The sequence below is a fragment of the Macrotis lagotis genome, chromosome X (assembly GCF_037893015.1).
Source record: "Macrotis lagotis isolate mMagLag1 chromosome X, bilby.v1.9.chrom.fasta, whole genome shotgun sequence".
NCBI classification, from domain to species: Eukaryota; Metazoa; Chordata; class Mammalia; order Peramelemorphia; family Peramelidae; genus Macrotis; species Macrotis lagotis.
Genome location: NC_133666.1, coordinates 411,640,563 through 411,661,201, shown reverse-complemented (window position 1 = coordinate 411,661,201; position 20,639 = coordinate 411,640,563). Strand labels below are relative to the sequence as shown.

At 38.4% G+C, this 20,639-nt stretch overlaps 1 protein-coding gene across 2 annotated transcripts in view; it reads left to right on the top strand.

Moving 5' to 3' along the window:
- Window positions 1-16,794, top strand: part of LOC141502975 (hydroxyacid-oxoacid transhydrogenase, mitochondrial-like) — a 43,137-nt gene extending 26,343 nt beyond the window's left edge. Inside the window, exons 11-14 of one of the 2 annotated variants that reach the window (XM_074208018.1) lie at window positions 785-863; window positions 1,016-1,112; window positions 5,541-5,698; window positions 9,671-16,793. In XM_074208018.1, coding sequence (XP_074064119.1) covers window positions 785-863; window positions 1,016-1,112; window positions 5,541-5,698; window positions 9,671-9,754 — 418 coding nt within the window. In that variant the 3' untranslated portion in view covers window positions 9,755-16,793. Of the gene's footprint in view, window positions 1-784; window positions 864-1,015; window positions 1,113-5,540; window positions 5,699-9,670 lie in introns of both variants that reach the window. The other variant, XM_074208019.1, reaches the window with a different exon arrangement.
- Window positions 16,795-20,639: the final 3,845 nt, after the last annotated feature.

The window sequence follows — 20,639 nt, the reverse complement described above, 5'->3', positions numbered from 1 at the left end:
TAGGAACCATGTGGGAGAGATCAGGAAAAGCATCATGTAGGTGTGCTTGAGTTGAGTTTTGTAGGAATCAGGATTTTATATACAAATAATATAGTACAAAACAGAAAACAAAATGCATAGGTGGAAACACGAAGTTGTATATAACCTTGTAAGTTAATTAGTATACTTACTAGTACTAGAAATATTTTGGAGTCCTTCATAATCATACAGATCTATTTATCCAACCTCACTAAATGAAACATTTGGTAAAAATCAGTGACAACTGTAATGTGTCATTCATTGCATTTCCAATGTTCAATGAAGATAACATCCTGTGGAGGGTATGTGCTGAGGAAATATCATCAGTCTATTCAATAAAACCTCCATATATTTGATTAAAGAAGTTTTCTGGGTGATGCTATCTCATCTTTGGAGATGAGACCAATTAAGCTGGGGGACAGATGGGTGCTTCTTTTTTCTCTTGTATCAACATTCATTTCTCACAAAATGCTATAAGCATTGGGATTGAATGGCTTCATCGATTTTGTTCATAAACAAGGCTCTAGATCTAGTATCTCTACTAGATAGTAGGTCTAGATAGGTCAAATAGGCAAGAATAAAGAACAGAAAGGCAGACTTGCATGAGAATTGTGTGTGGTATTCATATAGTCCATTTTTATTAGTATCTTTTATAAAGTGCCATAACTAGATGAGAATTTTTCATGTTAGTATTTTTTATTGTTAATTTAGAGACTTATAATTATCACATCCATGTATCTGAATGAAAATTTTCTTTTGTTTCCAGCCACGGAATGTCTTACCCAATTTCTGGTTTGGTGAAGACGTATAAAGCAAAGGATTATAATGTGGATCATTCTTTGGTGGTAAATTTTCTTTTAAATTCATTTTTGGTAGTTTTGGTAATATTCAATTCTTTGAATCACATGGTAAACAAGTCAGTGTTTAAAACCTGTTGAAGAACTGATTCTCACACCTGTTAATATGCATCATTTTTTGGTATTTTTCCCCCCTGCAGCCACATGGTCTTTCTGTGGTACTCACATCCCCAGCAGTATTTACTTTCACGGCACCAATGTTTCCTGAGCGGCACTTAGAGACTGCAAGGATTTTGGGTATGATTCTACTATTCACGAATCTGTTCCTTATAGAAATGACAGATAAATTTCCCAGTGCTGCTTATCAGTGGCAAAAATGGATATGATCATCTAAAACTATTGCTGAGGTAAGAGTTTGAAGCCACAAAATAAATCAGAAATTCACCTTAAATTATAACACTATTTCATGGAATCAAAAATTTTAGAGCCAGGAAGGACTATAAGTGATCATCATTCCCCTTGCCTTCAGGTAAGTAAGGTATTATCTCTGTTTGATAGATGAGGCAATTGAGGCTTACAGAGATCAAATGACTTTATTCAAGTAAAAATCTTTAGAAAGTGATTCAGTGAAAACTAGTTTCTGCCTACTGCTCTCATTCCTTACAAAAGATTATTAATATTTTGTAGTGATTGTTTGTAACTAGGTAGTTCAATGGATAGAGCATGGAGCCTGGAGTCAGGAAGACCTGAATTTGAATCAGAACTTAGACACTATCTTTGTGACCCTGGCAATTCATTTACCCAGTTTGCATTTCCTCATCTATAAAATGATCTGGAGAAGGAAATGACAAACCACTCTAGTAACTTTGCCAAGAAAACCCCAAATAGGGTCACTAAGAGTTGGACACAACTAAACAAGAATGATTGTCCCATTAAACATTCCCAAACTACGTATTAATAAATATTAAGGGAACATTAGCTATTCAACAGGCATGTTTCAGCTAAACATAAGAAAGAAGTTTCTAAATATGAAAAGGTTCCTCATGAAGTATTCAGAGAGGCCAGATAGTTATCAGTTAGAGATCTGTTAAGAGACTTTTTGTCTCATGATAGATAAAACTATATGGCTTTGACTTTGGGGTAGCTAGGTAGCCCAGTGGATAGAATGTTAGCATGGAGTCAAGCAGAGTCATCTTCCTGAATTCAAATCTGGCCTAAACACTTACTAGCTTAATTCTATTTGTCTCAGTTTCTTCATCTATGAAATGAACTGGAGAAGGAAATGGCAACCTACTCCAGTATCTGTCTATAAAGAAAACCCCAATTGGGATCACAGAGTCAGATATGACTGAAAAGGCCGAACAACAACACAAATAGCTTTGGTATTAGTGTCCAAGGATCTGGGTCCAAACCTCACTTTGTCACTTAGAGCTTGTGTGACCCCAGACAAGTCACTGAGACTAATTGGGCCTTAGATCCTTATCTTTGAAACAGAGAGTTGGGGTTCATGACCTCTAAGATTACTTCCAGCTCTAGACCTGGACGTACTTCTAACTCTTTAGACACCTGCTTTTGATTCTTTAATGTGATTAACACTTAGTATTTTGGGGCTTTAGTTTCAACTGTAAAACAAGGGAGTTGGATTGTGTGATTTTAAGTTCTCTCCCAGTACTAGATCCTATAAGCACAAGTAATTAAATGGAAATACTGTTTCCATTAATTTCACAGAAATTAGTTGTATTCAGTAATTTCCCTCCCTCCCAAAAGTGCCACTCCTACTTTTCCATTGATGTTGCAAATGACTGCTATATTCATTTCTGACAAATACTAAAAATAATTTTTAACAAATTCAATTTTTAAAAATTTTTTTAAATTAAATTAAATGCAGGCTATGCTACAAAACCCCACTTATCCAGAATCTAATCCCAGTAAAGCCAAATGAGATTTTCAGGAATGACATTAAATTATTACAATATTAATATATTTTATGATTAATGCCCTTAATAATAATTCTGATGCTTTTTCGGACCCTGAAAGATCCACAGAATTATTTTGGACATCAATGACATTTCTTTTTTTGCAGCTTTGTTGCTACCTCCTCCATTCACTCTTCTTCCCTCTCTAATTATTATTTAACTAAGAAACTATATATAGCACAAGTATAATAACAATTTTCAAAGAATTGAAAATTATTTAAATACTTATACTGTAGATGCTAAATATTAGCCAAGACATTTATTTAGTCAGAATATGTCATTGTGTTTTTCTGGCTTTATTTTCCAGAAATTCAAATTTCCTTAAACTCCATGCCATGTATCTCCCTCAGTTTCTAGTCTGAGCTCTTTACATTTCTGTGTTTGTGATCCTTCCAGGGTGCAGGTGCTACACTAGGGGTGTATTGAGTTTGCTGAACCTCCCTTATTCTCATTATATTATTCATATTATGTTACTCAAAGAAACCCAAGGTAAATGAGCATTGTCACAAAGCAATTTGATATTGCCATAGTTATTGCAGGAAGATTAACTTTCCTGTGATCATTTTTGTTAATCTTGGAGGGGGTGGTAGGGTGGTATTCTATTTCTCTTTTCTCTTTCTCTGAGATGATAAACAGTCCCAAACTGGTACTGTAGTGCCTTTGTATTGTATCTAGACTTTGTAGGGAGGAGTTCCAATTGTCTACTTTATGGTTTGCAAAGATAATTTAGAGGTTACATTTAATTAACATCCTAGAAAGCTAATGAAAGCATTGAGAAACTAGTAACTCCTCTTTGGGGGTAAAACTTGTGTATTAAAAACTAATCATTTTGTCCTTTCTGCAGTGTAAAGCTTCAATTGCAAAAATATAACTTTATATTCAAGTTTGTTTTATGTCATGCTCTACGGAATCATTAAAATATTTTAAGGCCCTTTTTGAAACCTTAAACTTTTCCTTTTGTTATTGTTCAGTCATGTCTGACTCTTCATGACCCCACAGAAGGTTTTCTTGGCAAATATTAGTATTATTATTAGTATATTAGTGGTTTGCTATTTCTTTCTTCAGCTTATTTTACAGATGAGGGAATGAGCTGAACAGGGTTAAATGACTTGTCTATGGTAATATAGCTTGTAAGTGTCTGAGGTCAAATTTGAACTCAGGTCTTCCTGACTGTAGGCCAGATGTTCTATCTGCTGTGCCAATTAGCTACCCTAGCTTTATACTACCCCCCCTTTTCTTTCACTTCCTTAAAAAAATGTTCTTTAAATGATCTGAGACTTTCTGTTACCATCCAGCACTAATATTTTTATATTGTAATAGACCTCACAAGGAAATCTAGAGTTTTTGATGGCAGATTTCATGGCTGCTTTCCCAGAATCAGGGAAGTTTTAAAAACAGTCCTCTCATATTTCAACTTTCTGTATAAACCACATTTCAGATTGACTGACTAGCCCATTTAGTCCATACTGTCCCTACCCATTCTACTGTTCTATATCTTGTTAGTATTTGTTATCATTTTGTTTAGTTTATTTTCATATTTTCTATAAATCCGAATTGTTGTTTTTAAGCTCTGGCCTGATTTCTTTTGATGGTATCACCTACATTGCCAAAAAGGGACTAGTCTCTAAAATGAGTTATCCAGAGATCCCTCAAATAATTCTTTTTGTTATGCTTTACACAAAGTTGTCAAGTTTCATAGTATAGCAGAAAGCACAACAATTCCTAAAACAGTCATTCTATAGAGAATGATTACTTTTGGTTTTGACGAAATTCTGGCAAAATATTTATCATTAAATTTTTACTGAGAAAGAGAAAATTAGCTTAAACTGAAGCTCGAGAAATTATTGTTATGTTTAATGAATAATATCTTATGTTCTATACGTCTTAATTTCTTGACTGTAATGGTGCTTAGTTCAAGGGATGAATTTAAGGAGGTGATTTTGGAACCTTACTACCAGAAAAGTCTTGAAAACTCTAATAGAAGTGCCTTTCCTTTTCAGTGATTTAGATGGGCCTCTGTCTGAGGTCATAGTATAATCTATCGAAGACCTATTTTCCTAGGAACTAGTAACAGAATGAATTCATAAAGATATCAGATCACCCCTTTCAAACTTAAGATTTGTTTACAACGTGGTTCTCTCCTCTCCTCACCGTGTCTGCATGGGAGACGGTCCTTTCCGAGAAGCGGTGTGCGCATGGCCCACGCAGCTCCTCGTTATTGGACGGCCGGCCCTGCCCTTCCAGAGTTGGCAATCGAATGAAATCAATTGAAAATAATGAGTATCCATGTGATATGTAACATACATCTGTCTGTGCCTATATATGTCTACAAACCCGTATGTTTTGATTATTTTTGCCGTGATGTTGCGATTGCTTTGGTTTCCATGTATTTTCTTGTATTTCTGTATCTCTGCTGAAGAGAGGGTTCTCTCAGGTCCGGGAGCGGAGCGGGGCGGGCGCGGGCCGGAGCGGGCGGGAGCCGGCGGGAGCGGGGCGGGCGCGCCTTCTCTCCCGCACCAGTGTCTTCGCCCGCGCGCGCGGCCCCCGCCCCACCCCGGCTTATTTGGGGGTCTCTTCTTTTCCTTTCCCTCGGAGGCATTTCGGAGGAGTGGCTGGTTTTGGTTGGTTGTTTGGGGTCAAGGTCATTTTTCAGAAAGGCCAGTTCCGACCGGCGGGAAAAGGCTCCGGGCGGGCCCCCGGGCCGGGCCCCGGAGCCCCCGCGGCTAAGGCCGGCCTCTCCGCCTTCCAGGGGCCGACATCCGCACCGCCCGCGCCCGGGACGCGGGGCCCATCCTGGCGGACACGCTGCGCGCGCTGCTGCAGGACCTGCAGGTGGACGACGGCCTGGCGGCGCTGGGCTACTCCCGGGCCGACGTGCCCGCGCTGGTGCGAGGCACGCTGCCGCAGGTGAGCCGGGGCTGCCGGGCCGGGGCTGCCGCCGGGGAGCCGGGGCTGCCGGGCCGGGCCGGGGGAGCCGCAGGGGAGCCGGGGCTGCCGCGGGGGAGCCGGGGGAGCCGCAGGGGAGCCGGGGCTGCCGGGCCGGGCCGGGCCGGGCCGGGCCGGGGCTGCCGCCGGGGAGCCGGGGCTGCTGGGCCGGGCCGGGCCGGGGCTGCCGCGGGGGAGCCGGGGGAGCCGCAGGGGAGCCGGGGCTGCCGGGCCGGGCCGGGCCGGGGCTGCCGCGGGGGAGCCGGGGCTGCCGGGCCGGGCCGGGCCGGGGCTGCCGCAGGGGAGCCGGGGCTGCCGGGCCGGGCCGGGCCGGGGCTGCCGCGGGGGAGCCGGGGCTGCCGGGCCGGGCCGGGGGAGCCGCAGGGGAGCCGGGGCTGCCGGGCCGGGCCGGGGGAGCCGCAGGGGAGCCGGGGCTGCCGGGCCGGGCCGGGCCGGGGGAGCCGCAGGGGAGCCGGGGGAGCCGCAGGGGAGCCGGGGCTGCCGGGCCGGGCCGGGCCGGGGCTGCCGCGGGGGAGCCGGGGCTGCCGGGCCGGGCCGGGGGAGCCGCAGGGGAGCCGGGGCTGCCGGGCCGGGCCGGGCGCCGCGGGCCTCCTCATTTAACAAAACCCCTTCCGTCTGCTCCCCGCCCCCCGCCCAGTGTCCCCCCAGGAGACGGGGTGTCCGGAGAGCTTCAGTTCCGGCCTACCATAAAGTCTACGGGTGACCTTAGGGGTGGGGCGCGGCGGGCAGAGACCCGCGCCGGGAGGCAGGAGGATCGGAGTTCAAATCCGCCTCAGACACTTAACTATGACCTAGTGATGTGCCCTTGGGCAAGCCACTTAACCCCACTGCCTTGCAAAAAACTTAAAAAAAAAAAAAGAAATAGTATTGATTTGATTGTTATTGTTATTGGGGGTGAGTCAGCGTGGGGTGTTCTGGTATTTTGGTCAATAATTGACCAGAGTTATTGATATAAATATTTGCAGAGAATAAGTCACTTAGTATTCTCATTGAACAATGATATTGCTGGTACTATGCAGTGTTTCACCTGGTTCTGTTCACTTCCCTATGCACCAGTTTATTTAAGTTTTTTCAGGTTTTTCTTGAAAGTATCTTGCTTGTCATTTCTTATAGCACAATAATATTTCCATTCTTAGCCATTCCCCAATTGAGGGGTATCCCTTCAATTTCCAATTTTTGCCACCACAAAAAGAATGAGCAGGATAATTTTTAAAAGGAATCCTTCAACCTGGACAGGAGTCAACCAGGACTAGGTGCCTAAAATCAAGGGCTGGACTTGAGAATGAGGTAGACATAATTTCATTTAGAAAGTAGTCTCTGACTTCAGATAGGACATTCATCTATCTATCTCTCTATCTATCAGTCTGTCTGTCTGTCTGTCTGTCTGTCTGTTTGTTATAAGGTCTTCAGAGTTAAGTGATTTGCCCAGTATCACACAGCTCCTAAGTGTCAAGTGGTTGAGAATGAATTTAAACGCAGGGTCAGTGTTTTAGCCACTACACTACCTAGCTGCCCCTAGGTAGGGCTTTAAAGAAATACTCCTTATTCCACAAGAGAACTTGTGAAAAGTGATTGCCTTTTGCTTTTTTGTAGTTAGTCCAGTACCAGAATATTTGTTATTTTATCAAAAGAAAATCTGTGATTTTTTTCATTAAATTGTCTGATCTTGGGCAGCCAGATATGGTACAAGTGAATAGGAGGACTGACTTCAAATGTGGCCTCAGACACTTACTAATTACCTAGCAATGTGACCTTGGACAAGTCACTTAACTCCATTGCCTTGCAAAAACCTAAAAAAAATTTTTTTAATTGGCTGATCTTGGGATCATAAAAATGAAAGGTGAAAGAGGGGACCTTAGTAGTCAGACCATCTAGTCCAATCTCTTCAGTTTACTGAGAAGAAACAGAGGCCCAGAGAAATAAAATGATTTAACCATGCCTCACAGGTAATACGTAGAAATAAAATTTGATACCACCTTTTCTATCTTCAAATCTAGCCTGTCCACTAAATCAGTATATTATAATCTGCTTTTAAGAATTCATTAATGAGCTTTTTTTTATATCAATAACTCTGGTCAATTATTGACCAAAATATCAGAACACCCCACCCTGACTCACCCCAATAACAATAACAACCAAATCAATACTCTTAAGCAAAACTGACTTAGCTAGCCATAAGAATACATTCCTGATAATGTGGTTTTAGTCACTAGCAATGACTTTTTCATCAACACCAGCAACCAATCAACAATTTTCTAACAAATGAATTTGTGTTCTCAAATTCTCTTTCTCAAAATATTTCAGACAGGGTTGAAAAAAACAGAACATCCACTAAAATTAATTAGTAGTTATTCTAATTGCCTAACATGTCATGTCACATTGTGAAAATAGGTTGAGCAAAACTATTTTTTTAAAAAATTATTGTAGAGAATTATCAGTGAGAAACTTCTACCAGTGTTAATTAGCATCTTCTCTGCAATTTATAGTAATAGAAACTTGTCTCTTTCATTAGGATTAAGTGCTTTATCCAAAGTCATATACCAGTATGAGTATCCCTTAACCCAGGTTCTTCTGACCCCAAAGTCAGTTCTCAATTTATTTTGCCAGAATCACAAAATGTGTTTTCTAATTGGATTAAAATTTTGTGACTTAATGGAATATTGTAACTACTTACTATGACAGCAAATAAGAATGTTTAACAAGAACCACTGGAAAACTTTTGTCATTGTATAGTCCTCAGAAGAATATTCAGAAGAACTTTGACTAGTTTTGCTTTGAAATAATTGTGGGTCTTTCCTTTTTTCTTTCCTTCTTTCATTCTCCTTTTTTCTTTTTCTCTCCCTCCTTCCTTCCTTCCTTCCTTCCTTCCTTCCTTCCTTCCTTCCTTCCTTTCTTCCTTATTTCTTTTTCTTTCAGCAGCCTAAACTATGATCTTAGTAAGAATTCACAGCCATTCCTCCTTCAGCATCATCCTTCTGGGTCTCTCTGGGTAGTATGGTATAGTTCATCAACTGGAATTTTGTTTACTTTTTTTAATTGGTCTTTTGATGGTCAGGACAAAGAGGCAGAGTGGGGAAAGAAGAAACAAATTTCAAAAACTCATATAAAACAGAAAAATTCCTGTATATATGTCTCCTACTTGGAGGAATTGACAGAATAAAGGACGTAACTATGGGACAGTAAAAGGTTTATGATTGGGGCTGCTAGGTGGCGTAGTGGATAAAGCACCAGCCTTGGAGTCAGGAGTACCTGGGTTCAAATCCGGTCTCAGACTCAGACACTTAATAATTACCTAGCTGTGTGGCCTTGGGCAAGCTACTTAACCCTATTTGCCTCACACAAAAAAAAAAAAACCTAAAAAAAAAAGTTTATGATTGCAATGCTAATTCTTTCATTTATTCATTATATGGTACTGGGAAAATTATTTAGTTTTCTTGAGCTTGCTTCCTCATCTGGAAAATGTAATAGCTATCCAGGGTCATTATAAGAAATAGGAGAATGGATGTAAGGATCCCATGTATTCCATAAATGTCAGCTAATAAGTTGTTGAGTCATATACAACTCTACATTGACCCCATGGAGATACTGGAGTGGTTTATCATTTCCTTCCACAGGGTGTCCTCATTTTGCAGATGAGAAACTGAGACAAAGGGGAGTAAAGAGACTTACTGAGGGTCACACAGTGTCTGAGGCCATACCTGAACTCCGACTTTTCCTGTGATTCCAAGCTAGGCCCTATCCACTGTACCACCTAGCTTCCTAAAAACTATTAAGTATAAGTGATACATCCAGCAAAAGATTTTGAAAAAAATAAAAAGTCATGTTCTTTTGTTACCAAATCATTATTTTCTAAGATCAGGTTAATCTAGTTTAATTTAGCAGTATTTAGACTTTTCCAGTTTTACACATAACCCTTTTCATTTATTATTTCAGGAAAGAGTAACTAAACTTGCACCACGCCCACAGTCGGAGGAGGAACTATCAGCCCTGTTTGAGGCTTCAATGAAACTATACTAATAGAAACTTGAACACAAAGAATTAACATCAGCTGTACCAGTGAAGACAGAAGTTGCCCTCCCAAGATATTGAACTTTTCTCACCTACAAATCATTCCTTGTTGCTAGCTCACCTGGCAATAAATCCTTGTCTGAGGAAGATTCATTTAATGTGCCTCCACCCCTTGGGTCAGGCTACCTCCACAAAGGCAATCTAGGAATCCCCCAAAGCCTTTTGCATCCCCATCAATGATGGTCCTTTAAAGTAGCCTTCTCCCATCTCCTCTGCTAACATACCAAAAAATATGTGCCAGATGACATGGGGAGAAATTTGGCATTTTTAAAATTTAGGATTCATGACTTTTAAGTTGTTCAATTTTTTTGAAGTATGGCATAAGATTTTTCTTTTATGAGGAAGCTACAAGGAATTACATAAAATAGAAGCCATCTGGGAGGCTAGGTGGCGCAATGGATAGAGCACTGGCCTTGGAGTCAGGAGTACCTGGGTTCAAATCCGACCTCAGACACTCAATAATAACCTAGCTGTGTGGCCTTGAGCAAGCCACTTAACTCCACTTGCCTTGCCAAAAAAAAAAAAAAAAATTTGTTTAGGGGCGGCTAGGTGGCGTAGTGGATAAAGCACCGGCCTTGGAGTCAGGAGTACCTGGGTTCAAATCCGACCTTAGACACTCAATAATAATAACCTTAGCTGTGTGGCCTTGAGCAAGCCACTTAACTCCACTTGCCTTGCCAACAAAAAAAAAAAATTGTTTAGGGGCGGCTAGGTGGTGCAGTGGATAAAGCACCGTCGATAAAGCACTGTCCCTGGAGTCAGGAGTACCTGGGTTCAAATCTGGTCTCAGCAACTTAATAATTACCTAGCTGTGTGGCCTTGGGCAAGCCACTTAACCCTATTTGCCTTGCAAAAACCTAAGAAAAAAAAAAGAAGCCATCTAAGAAAGAAGAGGCAAAAGGATCAAAAGGAGAGTTTCCTTTCTCCCCCTCTTCCTTTGTATGCCCCCCCTTTCTCTTTCCTCTTTCCTGCCTCTCATTTTCCTGTCAATCTTTTGTTTTTCCTTTCTTCCATGACTCTTGTCACCTATCTTCTGAGTCCAATACAAACTCTTGTGGATGTTACTTTAAGAAAATAAATTGAGTGATTCCTCTGGTGAAATCTACCAGATTTTATCTCTAATTAAAAAAAATTGAGATATTCATTAATATTTTGGAGCCATCCAATAAGCTGAGAGCTCTAGACTATGGAGAATAGGCAAGAAACCCATGAAGTTACAGTTTTATGTCTGGTACTTATTGTTCCTTGAAAAATTCCAGGAACACTAAAATTGAACAGAATCAAGTAAAATCAAAAGAAAGCAAGATTAAGGCTTACTTATCCTCCAGTATAGGCATTCTTAAGCTTTTATTGTGCCAAAGACCCTTTTTTATTCTGACAGAATATCCTAACTTATCAGCTTCTCAGGTTCTAATACTACCAAATAAGAATGAGCACAGGAGAGAACATCATTGTCCCCTCCACCACACTGAAAGCAGTTCAGAAAACCTCAGTAAAACTTGAACAAAATACAGCTGGCATAGCAAACTACAGATGACTGACATTTGAAATGGTGATTAAATACACAGAGATAGACAACTAATTGAGATAAATTAATCTATTTAAGGAGTCATATAGTATAATAAGGATTAATATGGTTTAATAGAATAAACTGGAATTCAGGAAACCTAAAATCTAGTCTCACTTTAATTATCTTGGACAAATCATTTCACACCTACTGATCTGATTTTCCACAATGTAAATTGAAGGTGTTAAACTAAATGATCTCCAAGTTTCCTTCTTGTCCAAAAATGTTATGATTCACTGCTTCAAATAAACAGTTATGTTTTGGTCACCAACATGAAATTTTAAATTCAGAAAGTATCACATAAACTAAAAATACTAAATTTTATTTTTTGAATGTTTATTGCCTTTACCAAGAGTTGCCAGATGCCTAAATGTGAATCACAAGTAACAGTACTTGGCAGTCACATCAATGGAGGAGAATTTAAAGGTTAGGATTAAAGAAACAGATTTAGGAAATCACAATTTCTCATTTTAATTCCTTTCATTTGAAAATTTGAAAATGTCTATTGCTTTTGTAGCTAACAAGAATGAGACATAGGATCAACTCTAATTCTGTAATGTACCTCTCTCTTTGTAGAAGAATTGAATTTCATTGAAAATGAAGTTTTCAAAGTTAATTTCTGTAAAATTAAGTCCATTTTTTATTAACTCCCATTGTCAATTGAAAGATTTTTCATGAGAAAAATTATCCCAAAAGACTGACTTCAAAATTTGGAATTCAGGGGCAGCTAGGTGGTGAAGTGGATAGAGCACCAGCCCTGGAGTCAGGTGTACCTGAGTTCAAATCCAGCCTTAGACACTTAATAATTACCTAGCTGTGTGGCCTTGGACAAACCACTTAACCCTATTGCCTTGCAAAAACCTAAAAAAAATATTTGGAATTCAAACAGAAGCCAACTCTATGATATGCTAAAATGCATTGACAGTACAATGCTTACTGGGAATTATATTCCCTGCTTGAAGTTTATTTTCCCCCTGCACCATTTTTATCATATTATTATAACAGTTTTTCTCAGTCATGGATCTCCTCCCTGCCACATCTCTTTCAGTTTTCTTTGCCCACCACATATTCATGCTTAATGAATGTTTATTGAATTTGAATTTAATTTAAATGCTCAGTTAAGTATTATGCATATGGAAAAACCTTGACTATCCTTGGAATTCTCAGAATTTGACCCCTTTGGGTATTTATGATACTCAATAGGACTTCCCTCTTGTAGAGGATATTTTAGCAATATTATCTAATGCTTGATAGATGGGACTCTAGTTTGAAAATTCCTCAAGTTTGAGGTTTCATTTGTCTAAGGTCACCAGTTTACAGTAGTAAGGATTATAGCTTCTCTTGATCCACTTAAATTTTTATCCCCTAACCAAAGATGTGGGCAGCTAATCATATTTCATTCCTTCTATTTACATTTTTATTTTTAAAATTTTTTTCTATTTACATTTTTAAATGAAGATCTAGCATACTAAAAAATCTTGTTCATACCTGATTTTATAATGCCATATGATTAAGCACAGAGTAATTTCTCCCAAACCACTATTTAAAATCAAGAAGCTATTCTATATTAAAACTGAGCTTTTACCTGCTTCAAGCCTGTTTTGGGTTTTATTTCATTCAGAAAGCTATGAACAATTTTTTCCCCCTCATTTTAACCATTAGAGTGTAATTTGTGTTGGAATGAGTGTTAATTATGCTAAGGAAAATAAAATTAAATGTATATAAAACCTCAACATAATGAGCAGAACTTTCATGGAGAATTCATAGGGAAAAATAAGTAAGAGTCACATAATGTAAGATAACAATGAGTTGTTAAATGCATTAAGAAGGCAGGATCCACACCTTTGAAATCAGTATTCCACTCAAGGATTTAAACCTTTAAAGCATTAAATACTAATTTGTTTCACAAAATGTCACAATACTAAACATAATTATTAAATCCTCCAATAAACAGCTAATTCATTCTGCTTTGTCATCCCTTAATTGAACCCCATTTTTGGTCAGCCTTGCATTCAGAATTGTCATGAGGGTTCTGGACACAGCTGGGAAAAAGGAATGGTCAGTGGCATGAAATTAGTGTATCATCTGAAAGCAAACAAAATTTTGAAGGAGGTACAATACAATGAAGCACAGAGATAAAAGCAGGCAGAGATCTTAACTTCTGCTACTAAAAATGCTTAGAGCGAAAATTGGTTTTCTGACCTTTTCACCTTCAGAAAGATTAATGGCTGTTTCAAATAAAAACTACTCCAATGAGGCACTGACTCAATCTGGGTATTGGCCATAAAAAAAGAAGTTTTCCCACCTTTAGGTCAGCATTTCAAATCTCTGATGAGTCAGGAAGTCATAAGCATCAGACAGCTGCTGTTACCCATGTAAATTGGCTCTGAGGTCTCTGGTATTGCCCCCAGGGGACAATCATCTACATCACAATTGACCCTCAGGCTGGCAGTCTCTACAGACTAAGATCTTGAATGAATGGATAGAATTTCTCTTTCCCCTAAAGGTAGTTCTTATAGAGCCAAGTTGAGCTATGAGGGGAGAGATGCTGCCAATTCCTCCCTGCCATCACTGATCTGAGAGGGTCTGCTCTCACAAGCTATCTTGAACAGTGATATCCCAGAACTAAAATCATTATTCACATATGCCATCTAAGAACAACATGTTAGGTAGCATCCTCCATGGAACATCATGAAGCTAAATGCAAGAAAGTAATATCAATTACTGTTTTATTGGTTTTAGATAGCTTTTTAAATTAATATCCTTCATTTCTATACCCTACACATTTCTGAACACATCCATTTCCCCGATCTACTCAGAATGTTTTTACTATAACATAGATAAGCAAATAAAAAAATAAACAGTTTAACAAAATCAACCCATATCTGACACTTCCCTCTGATTTAGATCTGACAATATTTTCAACATTCCCCATGGTTCCCCACCTCTGAAATGAAGAGTTTTTGTTACATTTTTTCTCCAGAATCAAGCTTTGGTCTTTACAATGAAAAAGCATCTCATTTCTATGTTATTGTGTTTTCCATTTACATTGTTTTGGTCATTGTATATCTTGTTTTCTGAATTTAGAATATGATTGAAGACTAATGGAAATTGATTGTCTGACTAAAGTTGATTTCCTATTAGTCTAGAATGTCATTGATTTCATCAAATTATGTATGATAGATACACTATTAGTTAATTATTACTCTGTCTCCACAGTGTTTTAAAAAAGCGGTATAGTGCGAAAGTTAACGGACTAATAAAAGTATTTGTGTATTAAAACTCATTGTAGGGGCAGCTAGGTTGCATAGTGGATAAAGCACCGGCCCTGGAGTCAGGAGTACCTGGGTTCAAATCCGGTCTCAGGCACCTAATAATTACCTAGCTGTGTGGCCTTGGGCACACCGCTTAACCCCATTTGCCTTGCAAAAAAAAAAATCCTAAAAAAAAACTCATTGTGGGCAATTAGGTGGAATTAGGAAAGTCTGAAGAGCAAACCAAAGTGTTAATGACCAAGATCTTAACAATGAAAAAACATACAGGAAACTCATTTAAGTATCGTATTATCAAAATTAACACAATGGTAACAATAACTTTGTCCAATGTGGGTTTACTTCTAGTAATTCTGATGCAATGCATGCTGTGTTACCAATTTTTTTTTAAAAATCTAGATTATAACAAAATTATTAAGATTCTTGCAAATAAAAGTCAATTTTAAAAACAACAGCCATTATTTTAATGAAAAAAATGTAACAAGATAATATCCCCTCAACAGCCCAGTTGGTCTCTTCTGAATGTGCTCTAGATTGTGAGTGTCCTTGAAATGCAGTGCCCCAAACTGAATACATTCCTTAGGCATCATCTGGTCAGGCAAGATGATGATCTCTTGAAATGGACCTTTTACATTTCTTAATACAGTGAAATTTAAATTAAGCTTTGTGTATTGTTAAAGAAACAATTCCTATTTTTGTGCAAGTTACAGTTAATGACTTCTGACATCCCTGAAATGATTCCAAAAATGTTTAATATTGTTACTAAACAAGAAAGTAAAAAATGACTAGGAAGTCAAGATGAGTTTTTATAGTATGATTCTTAAGTATGTAACATCTACAGAGAGCAAACCAATTTAAAGATTTTATATTAGTCATGCAGGTGATACCATCAAACATATTTTACTTAAGGAGTTCCACCAAATTTGTGTTTAAAAAGAGTGGAGGCTGGAATTGAAATGGAGATGTGAGGCAGGGAAGTCAATCAGCAGGTCATTGCAATAGTGTAAGAGTGAGGTGATCAGACCCTTCACCAGAGTGCTAGCTATTTGAGTAAAGAGAAGAGGACAGTATGAAAGTGATGTTGTGAGGGTAGGAATCATGAGACTTCCTAACAGCTATCCAAAAGTGGAATGAACAGTTTCAGTAGAATGAGCTTCCATTTATTCTATGATCTATTTATATTGACTGTTTCCCTTTCAGGGAATGCTCCTCAGTTCTGCCTCCCAGCTTCTCCACATTGCTTTAAGATTCAGTTCAAATCTTGCTCTAAGAAGGCTCTCCCTGTCCCTTCCACTGAGTCTACGTTTTCTAAAAACCTTGCACTTACACTGTATTTTTTTTACATGTATATAGTTATTTGCATGTTGTCCAGACAATTGGAATATGATCTCTTTGAAAGCAAAGACCCTATTTTTGCCTGCTATTTCTTTGTCCCTCACTTAATATAGTGCTTCCTCACACATTATATGCACTTAATAAATATTTGTTGATTGATTAATGGATTACAGCTTCCTCTCCATGCTCATAATTCTATCCACTAGGGCCAGGTATAACAAGTCTCATGACTTTTCTATTTGATAGTCTTTCACATACTTAGAAAGAATCCATCCTTTCTAATCCATCTCTTATCTAAACTAAATATTCTCAGATCCTTCAACCAATTTTCTTTTTTTTTTTTTTGCATTTTATTTTATTTTTTCCCCAGTCACATGCAAAAACAAGTTTTAGTTTATTCACTCTTTGGACACACTTCAGTCAGTCAGTGTTTTTCCTAAACGTGGTGCCCAAATCTGAACAAAATACTATGATTAGAGAATTCTAAGGATAAGATATAAATGTAATAGAAACTGTGGGAAATGGGATGTTATTTTTCTTAATGAAGCATAAACTGTGGAATTAGAGAATTACAGTTCTAACCTCACTCCATTTATGATTTGTTTATATAGTACTGGTATAAAAGGTTGGTGGTATGCTTCAAAATACTTAAGTCTACAAACATTATCCTTTTCCAAAAGTCTTCCTCTTAATCAAAAGTAAACTAAAGAAAGATTTGCTTTTAGTATTTTCTTTACATTAACTTATAGATTTTCACTTTTTGGGAGCTACTTTATTAAGGAATCCTCCAAAATTTTCTACTCTATCATTTATCTGAATTATTTCTCATTTTTAAAGTTCCTTGATTAATTGTCTGCTGTCTTTAAACCTAACTTTTATGTGTTTCAATTATTATTTTGAATGTGTGTTCTATAATTAATATATAATGACCACATCGAAACCTTAAGGATAGCTATAGTTAAAGAGCTTTTTTGAATCTTTAAAGTAGGCATGGTGAAACTCTGCTGTAGAGGTCATACCAGTGTTTTACTTGATTTCATCTAACCTTTAGTTTGATATGGCATTGATTAGTCACTCTTGCTATGGAATGAATTCCATCATGGTATATTGTTCTGGTCATTTAATACAGTGCCTCCAGATATTTAAGGATTAGAGCAGTGGAACTCGTAAGTAAACAATATTTCAAAAGACTGGCATTAATAAATAATAACACTTCAGGGGCTATTGATTCCCCCAAGGAGCAGGTAGGAAATCACTTGAGGGCCATAAACACAAGACAATTTGTTTTGGGTGTTTCTTCTTTAAAGTGATATAAAACATTAACATATCCCATTTTTTAAACTTCAGTTTTATTTTATTTTTAGGTCCAAATTCTCTCCTTCTTACCTCCCCTCCCCACAGTTGCTGAGAAACCTAGAAAAATAAAGCCATTACAAATATGTATAGTCAAGGAAAACAAATTCTCTCATGTCATTCACATATATATAATCACATACATTTAAATATATACATATTTAGGCAGAGTGCACAATAAAATGTACATATGATATAAAGGTATAAATAAATATGTAAATGTGAGTGTGTATTTTGTGTATATATGTGTGTGTGTTCCTAAACAATTATAGTTGGTTCCATTTTGTTGATCAGAGTTCCCAAGTCTATAAAAGTTCTTTGTCTTAACAATATTGTTATTATTGTATAAATTGTCATGGTTCTGCTTACTTCATTTTGCATCAGTTAGAACAAATTCTCCTAGGTGTTTCTAAAACCCTCCTCTTCACTATTTCCTATAGCATAATACCATTGCTTTGCATATACATATCATAACTTATTCATTCTTCACCTCAGTTTCTTTGCCTTGTGAAGACCTGCTATAAATGTTTTTGTTCATTTGGTGTCTTTTCCTCTTTATTTTTTAGAGTTATAGATCTAGCAGTTGTATTGGTGGATCAAAAGTTTAATGACTTTTTGGTCATAGTTCCAAATTACTTTCCAGAATGACTGGACCAATTCACAACTCTATGAAAAATGCATTAATGCACTTGTTTTCCTACAGCCCTTCCAGCATTCAACATATTTCCTTTTTGTCAATCTAATATGTGTCCATCTACTTTTAAAATTAAAAGAACAAGGTTTATAAAGCTTTATTTAATAAATATATCAAATAGCAAAAATGCTTAAAAATATCCATTATGGCCAATGGAGAAAAGAGGTGTTTGAGAAAGAAATAGGAAGGAGAGTTAGGGAGTTCAGATTGGGAAGGGATCAAAAAGAGGGAAAGAAGCAATACCAGAGAACTGGAGATAAAGGAAAAGAAAGAAGCAGAGAAAGAGAAAAAGAAGTAGGGAAACAAAAATAGAAAAAAGAAATAAGATAGAGAATGAATGATTTTGAGGGAAGATGGTATTAGTGGAATTTCTAAAATATATCTCAGACTCCAAAAATCATCAACATAATTTGCTTGGTTGATTACAATCTATCTCCATTTTCATCTGGTTTAGAAAAGAGATCCATAGCAACAATATGCAAATATCAAGCTAAATGAGAACATCCATGGAAGCATTACAGGACCACAAACAGCTCTGCTAATCCTAAAACATCCTAATCTCTTTCTTTTTTTAAGATGATTTAATCATTTTATTAATAATGTCAGTATTTTTTTCTATTTAATAATTATTTATTATCATTTTGTACAAACAATGTTTTTTATACATTAATAAAATAGTCTTGTTTAAGAGTAAACAAAATACCCCCCAAAAAAATATAGACTCACTTGAGCGATAAAGTAAAGGGGAGAGAAAAAAATTAAAATTAAAATTAAAAAAAATAGTAATAATTGTAGGTATGGTCATGTGGCACAGTGGACAGAGCACCAGCCCTGGAGCCAGGAGCACCTGAGCCCATATCCGGCCCTGTACACCCAACAATCACCCAGCCGTGTGACATGCAAGCCACCCCAACCCCACTGCCCTGCATAAAACCAAAAAAAGAAAAAAAAGACATAAAATAAAATAAAATAGTAATAATAGTAGGGGTGGCTGGGTGGCGGACAAAGCACTGGCCCTTGAGCCAGGAGCATCCAGGTCTGAATCCGGCCTCAGACACCCAACCATCACCTGCTATGCGGCCCCAGGCGGCCCACCCAGCCCCATTTGCCCTGCACCCCCCAAAAAATAATAATAATAAAAAATGTGCTTCACTCTGTGTTCCAACACCACTAACTCTGTCGCGGGTGGATCTTATTCTTTATGATAAGTCCATCACAAAAGTTACTTCCATATTTTTCCACCGTTGCCATTGCTTATTGCAACTTCCTCCTTTCATATTTCTCCACTACCATGTACTATATTTTCTCTCTCCTTTCACTCTGACTCTCCTGCAGGGTAGCTGAGTGGTGCAGCAGACAGATCCCTGGTCCTGGGGCCAAGAGGCCCCAAGCCCCCATACCACCCCTTAGGCCCAGCATCCACCCAGCCCTATGGTCCCTGACAGGCCATCCAATCCCAGCCCCTTGCAAAAAGTAAAAAAGAAAATGTGTTATATCTGACCACTCTCTGCCCATGGTCCGTCCTCTCCTTCATTCACATGCCCACCCCTTCTTCCTGTTCCCCCCCTTCTTACTCCAGATGTCTATACCCCAATGACTGTATGTGCTGTTTCCTCTCCTAGCCACCTCTGATGACAGCAAAGATTCCCTCATTCCCCCTTGCCTTCCCCCCCTTCCATATCATTGCAATAGTTCATTGTAATAAAGAAAAAATCTTATTATATGAAATATCTTGGCCTATTCCCCCCTTTCCTTTTTCTTTCTCCCATTACATTTCCCTTTTTTCTATTGACTCCATTTTTATACTGTATTTTATCTTCAAAAATCAGCTTTCTCCTGTGCTTCATCTATAAAATCACCTTCTACCTGCTCTATTAACTGAAAAGGTGCATATGAGTATTATCAATGTCATTTTTCTATACAAGAATACATGCAGTTCATCATCATTGAGTCCCTCATATTTTCTCCTTCTCCTCCAATTTTTATGCTTCACCTGAGGGCTGTATTTGAAGATCAAGCCTTCTGTTCAGCTCTGGCCATTCCAATGGGAACATTTGAAATTCCCCTGGTTCATTGAAAGTCCATCTTTTTCCCTGGAAGAGGACATTCAGTTTCGCTGGGTATTTGAGTCTCGGTTGCATTCTAAGCTTTTTTGCCTTCCAGTATATTATATTCCAAGCCCTATGAGCTTTTAATGTAGTTGCTGCTAAGTCCTGTGAGATCCTGATTGAAGCTCCATGATATTTGAATTGTGTCCTTCTGGCTGCTTGTAATATTTTCTCTTTGACTTGGGAGTTCTGTAACTTGGCTATAATATTCCTGGGGGTTGGATTTTGGGGATCTCTTTCTCGGGGGATCTGTGGATTCTCTCCATTTCTATTTTGCCCTCTGCTTCTAGGATATCAGGGAAATTTTCCTGTAGTTCTTTGAAAATGATGTCAAGGCTCTTTTCCTGATCATGACTTTCAGGTATTCCAATAATTTTTTTTGCAAGGCAAATGGGGTTAAGTGGCTTGCCCAAGGCCACACAGCTAGGTAATTATTAAGTGTCTGAGACCAGATTTGAACCCAGGTATTCCTGACTCTAGGGCCGGTGCTTTATCCACTGCTCCA